This window comes from Mastomys coucha, unplaced genomic scaffold, assembly GCF_008632895.1.
Source record: "Mastomys coucha isolate ucsf_1 unplaced genomic scaffold, UCSF_Mcou_1 pScaffold21, whole genome shotgun sequence".
Lineage (NCBI taxonomy): Eukaryota > Metazoa > Chordata > Mammalia > Rodentia > Muridae > Mastomys > Mastomys coucha.
Genome location: NW_022196904.1, coordinates 126,485,179 through 126,489,134, shown reverse-complemented (window position 1 = coordinate 126,489,134; position 3,956 = coordinate 126,485,179). Strand labels below are relative to the sequence as shown.

General features: G+C 56.4%; 1 protein-coding gene across 10 annotated transcripts in view; it reads left to right on the top strand.

Annotated features, from left to right (window-relative positions):
• Positions 1–655: 655 nt before the first annotated feature.
• Positions 656–3,956, top strand: part of Ebf3 (EBF transcription factor 3) — a 119,045-nt gene continuing 115,744 nt past the window's right edge. For 4 of the 10 annotated variants that reach the window (XM_031388664.1, XM_031388659.1, XM_031388656.1 and 1 more), the window contains exons 1-4: positions 1,045–1,316; positions 1,422–1,578; positions 1,940–2,003; positions 2,686–2,741. In XM_031388664.1, the coding sequence (XP_031244524.1) occupies positions 1,183–1,316; positions 1,422–1,578; positions 1,940–2,003; positions 2,686–2,741 (411 nt within the window). In that variant the 5' untranslated portion in view covers positions 1,045–1,182. Of the gene's footprint in view, positions 1,317–1,421; positions 1,579–1,939; positions 2,004–2,685; positions 2,742–3,956 lie in introns of all 10 variants that reach the window. The other 6 variants (XM_031388662.1, XM_031388660.1, XM_031388658.1 and 3 more) reach the window with 3 other exon arrangements.

The following is a 3,956-nucleotide window of genomic DNA, read 5'->3' as shown; positions in this document are numbered from 1 at the left end:
CAGCGGGGCTCAGATGTGGGTACACTGGCCCTTCAGCAGCCTTAGGTCTGCCTAGAAATCAGACTGAGCTGCGCCTCTTGCAGGGTGTGTGCAGCCCTAGGACGGGGATTAGGTACCCTCATCTCCCAGCCCCTTGTCCCTCCCTCCCCTGGAATCTCCTCCCGCAGCGCCTTTCCAGCCCCTTCCTGCTGTTCTCTTTGGGACACCCCAGAGCCAGTGCTGCCCTGGTATTTATTGCATGCGTGTGGGCGACTTGGGGCGCTCCTCCTCCGACCCACGGTGTTTTGACTGTGTGGCAGGTCTGGTGGGCAGGTATAACGGGCCAAGCAGCACTTGTGCACTGGCTGCGCTCGCTTCTTTGCGACATTTTTTTGGGCGGGTGGTAACTTCCTCGGCCGCGGCTGGGCTGGTGGAGCCGTGGCGCGTGGCCGGGGGCGGTGGTGGCGCTCGGTGGCGCTCGGCGGCGGCGGGGCTCGCGGGGCTCGCGGGGCTCGGGCCGGCTCGCGGCGCCGTCAGGCAGTCAGTCGGCGAGTGCGGCGGCGGCGGCGGCGAGGGGCGCGGCGAGGGGCGGCCGCTCCCATATATGGCGCAGGCGCCGCCCCCCGACGTCACCCTCTGACAGCGCCGCTCCCGGGGGCTTCGAGTTTTGGCTCCCGGGAAAGGGTCCATTCCTCGGGGAGAGAGGGCTGAGTTTTGTGCGCCTCCGTCCGCTGCGCGCGCCGCTCCAGGCCCCGCCGCGCCCCGCCTGCGCCCGGGACTGCGCCGCGGCACTCACTGCCCCGTTTATTTGTCTTTGGAGCAGGCGGGCCGCGCCAGAAGCGGGCGATCCCGCAGTGTCCTGCAGCCGCGGACGCCGCCTGGCTAGGATGACACCACGTTGAGCGCGCCTGCAAACAACAACAACAACAAGCGCCGCCGCGGCCACCGCGTCCACCGCGCCCTGCTCCTCCGAAGCGTCGCGTCGCCACCGGTGCAGCCCGCTCGCGTCCCCGGCCGTCCGCAGCGCCCGGCCGCCGGTGTATGCCGCGCCTGCCCGGGACGGGCTGAAGCCGGCGGCGGGCCGCACCGCAGGCGCCGAGCAGGGCCAGGGCGGCCAGGGCAGCCTCCTGCCGCCGAGCCCCGAGCGCCGCCGACCGCGGACGCGCTTTCGGCCGGGAGTCGCGGCCGCCGCCAGCAGTGTTCATGTTTGGGATTCAGGAGAATATTCCGCGCGGGGGGACGACCATGAAGGAGGAGCCGCTGGGCAGCGGCATGAACCCGGTGCGCTCGTGGATGCACACGGCAGGCGTGGTGGACGCCAACACGGCCGCCCAGAGGTACGTACCGGCCGCCCCCGCGCGCCTTGGCCCCGGCCCGGCCCGGCCCCCTCCTCCGGCCAGCGCCGCGCTGCTCACCGGGCCGCTGTCCCTTTCCTCCTGCAGCGGCGTGGGGCTGGCGCGGGCGCACTTCGAGAAGCAGCCTCCTTCCAACCTCCGGAAATCCAATTTCTTCCACTTCGTGCTGGCGCTCTACGACAGGCAGGGGCAGCCGGTGGAGATCGAAAGGACCGCTTTTGTGGACTTTGTGGAGAAAGAGAAAGTAAGTGTACACCGGCGATCGCACCCTCCCTCTCCTGGAGTAGGGGGCAGTCGGTGCCCGCGCATGGGGTCCGAGTGCCCCCCTCGGCGGCGGGAGCGCTCCGCCGGGCGACCCCGCCGCCACGTGCGGTCGCACAGGCCCCGCCAAGGGCCGAGCAACTTCTCTGTGCCCTCGGACTCACTGGGGGCGAGGGGGAACGCTGGGCTTGCGGCAGGAAAAGTGACATCACCGCGTAGCTGCGAGCCAGGAATCTTGCCTGCAGCGTGTGAGGCCGAGGGGCCTCGGTCCTGGAGGGGGACCGAGCGCGGTGACCGCGCCAGACGCGGCCACGCTAAATGCAATTATTTATCGTTGCTTTCAGGAGCCGAACAACGAGAAAACCAACAACGGCATTCACTACAAGCTGCAGCTACTGTACAGCAATGGTGAGTACCGCTGCCTGCTGACTGCCCTTTCGCCCTGAGCGCTGGCTCTCCCTTCCCTCGATGGTTCCAGGACATAAAGATTTTGAGATTAAAATGACATGGGTGTAAACACGAAATCTTCTCATGGCATAGAAGGAAAACAAAACATAAACGATCGATAAGTCGATGGCACTTCACATGATTAACCGGTGGGGCTTGAAGTAGAAAGTAAAAGGAAGATCGATAAGGGCTCCTGCAGAACATCACTTTTAAGTGACTTTTTTCAGTTTTGCAAATTAATGTTAATTATTGGGATGGGAGCAGCTCCATAAGCCGAGCATAACTTACTTCCTGTGCACGGTTTAGAAGGGAAAGGACCCTGGAGAGTCGAAAGGAGTAGGGACTCTGTTTCTATAGGTGCATTCTCTTTTCGAAAAATAAATGACCATATGGGCCCAGAGCTGCACTCTTGGCCCTGCTCTCTGTTAGGCAGACTTCTTCCACCTTCAGATGTGAACTGTAAGAGTCCCGAGACTTTTAATTAAGAAAAGAAAACAGTGAGAGAAGACTGGGGTTTTCTGTCTCCCTCCCAACATTGTAGGGATTGCCTTAAAGTGGTCCCAGGCACTGGCTTACCCAGTCCCGGGCATCTCTCCTGAGGTTCAGGCTAAAAGCTGAATTTGTCTGTTTTTCCCCCCAACAGGCGTCAGAACAGAACAAGATCTGTATGTCCGCCTCATAGATTCAATGACCAAACAGGTGAGAAAGTTTCCGCCTCTCTACTCTGTGTTTTCCTTTCCGCTGAGCTGAGGTTGTCCTGGGGCTGAGAGAGCAGACTGACAAATGGATCTCCTGTATTTGTTTTTCATTTCGCTTCCTTGACATGCTAATGAGAATTCCATATTTATTGGAATAAATGGAGCGGTTGCTACAATAGTTTATGCTGTCATTAAAACAGGACATATATGCTTTATTAAATGACTTGTGATTGGAATCAAACTCTGTCTTAATTAATTATGGTAATTAATATTTGACAGAAAAATTCCAAGACACCCCCCCCTTGTTTATTTTTAAACGTTTCTTTCTCTGCTTGAAAATCGTTTCATGGGTTCCCACCCGTCCCCTCAACAAAGACAACTAACTGTCCCAAAGCTCATCGAGTTAGGCTTGCTTAGTTATTTTCCCTCCTCCTTTCTAGTGTCATGGTTTGGTAACACGAGACATGTATTTGGATTTAAAAGTTAAATGTGCTGGGGTGAAAAGTCACCTTGTTCCCCTCTAGTCCATCTTCACCTCTCAGCCCCCCATCTCCATAATTCAAAGTCTGAGCTCCAGGGGTCACTCAAGCCCATCCACTGCTCTGCTCTCTCTCTCACCCTCTGTCATACCTTGTAAATAACATAATTACAAGCAGTTCCTTATTAAATTATTTAACCTGTCTTGGTCAACTTTTCGGATGATAACTATTGGCTATCAGTAATGTGATTAACTGCAGAAAGACGCCTCATTGCTTTTTGAGGGTGTCCAGTCTCTGGCTGCTAATGTTGTAGTGGGTGATGTGTTACTGTTTTAAGGACATTGTTTCCACTTTCTTAAAATAAAGTGTTGGGTGTATGCATATAGAATTCCCAAATGAAGCACACCCTGCACTGATTGCTTTAGAATGGAGCATATACTGATAAGGAAGCTGCAGGGTCACACTTGAAATGAAAGTAGTCTCTTCATTTTTTTTTGATGCTAACTTTCGATATTATGAACCAAGTGGGAAAGAGCTTCCTGCAGTCGGGCACACACGCCTCTCATTCTCTGAACACAATTTGCACATTTTATTTCTCTTTGAAAAAGTTTGCCCTTACCTAGGTAGCCAGAGCATGGGGTTTTAATGTCTGCAGCCGCAGAGCTGTGTGGTTTTCTCCTGGAGCAAAGATCTGGCAGGTAAACGTGTTTTTCTGACACAGACCGTGGTGTGCCCCT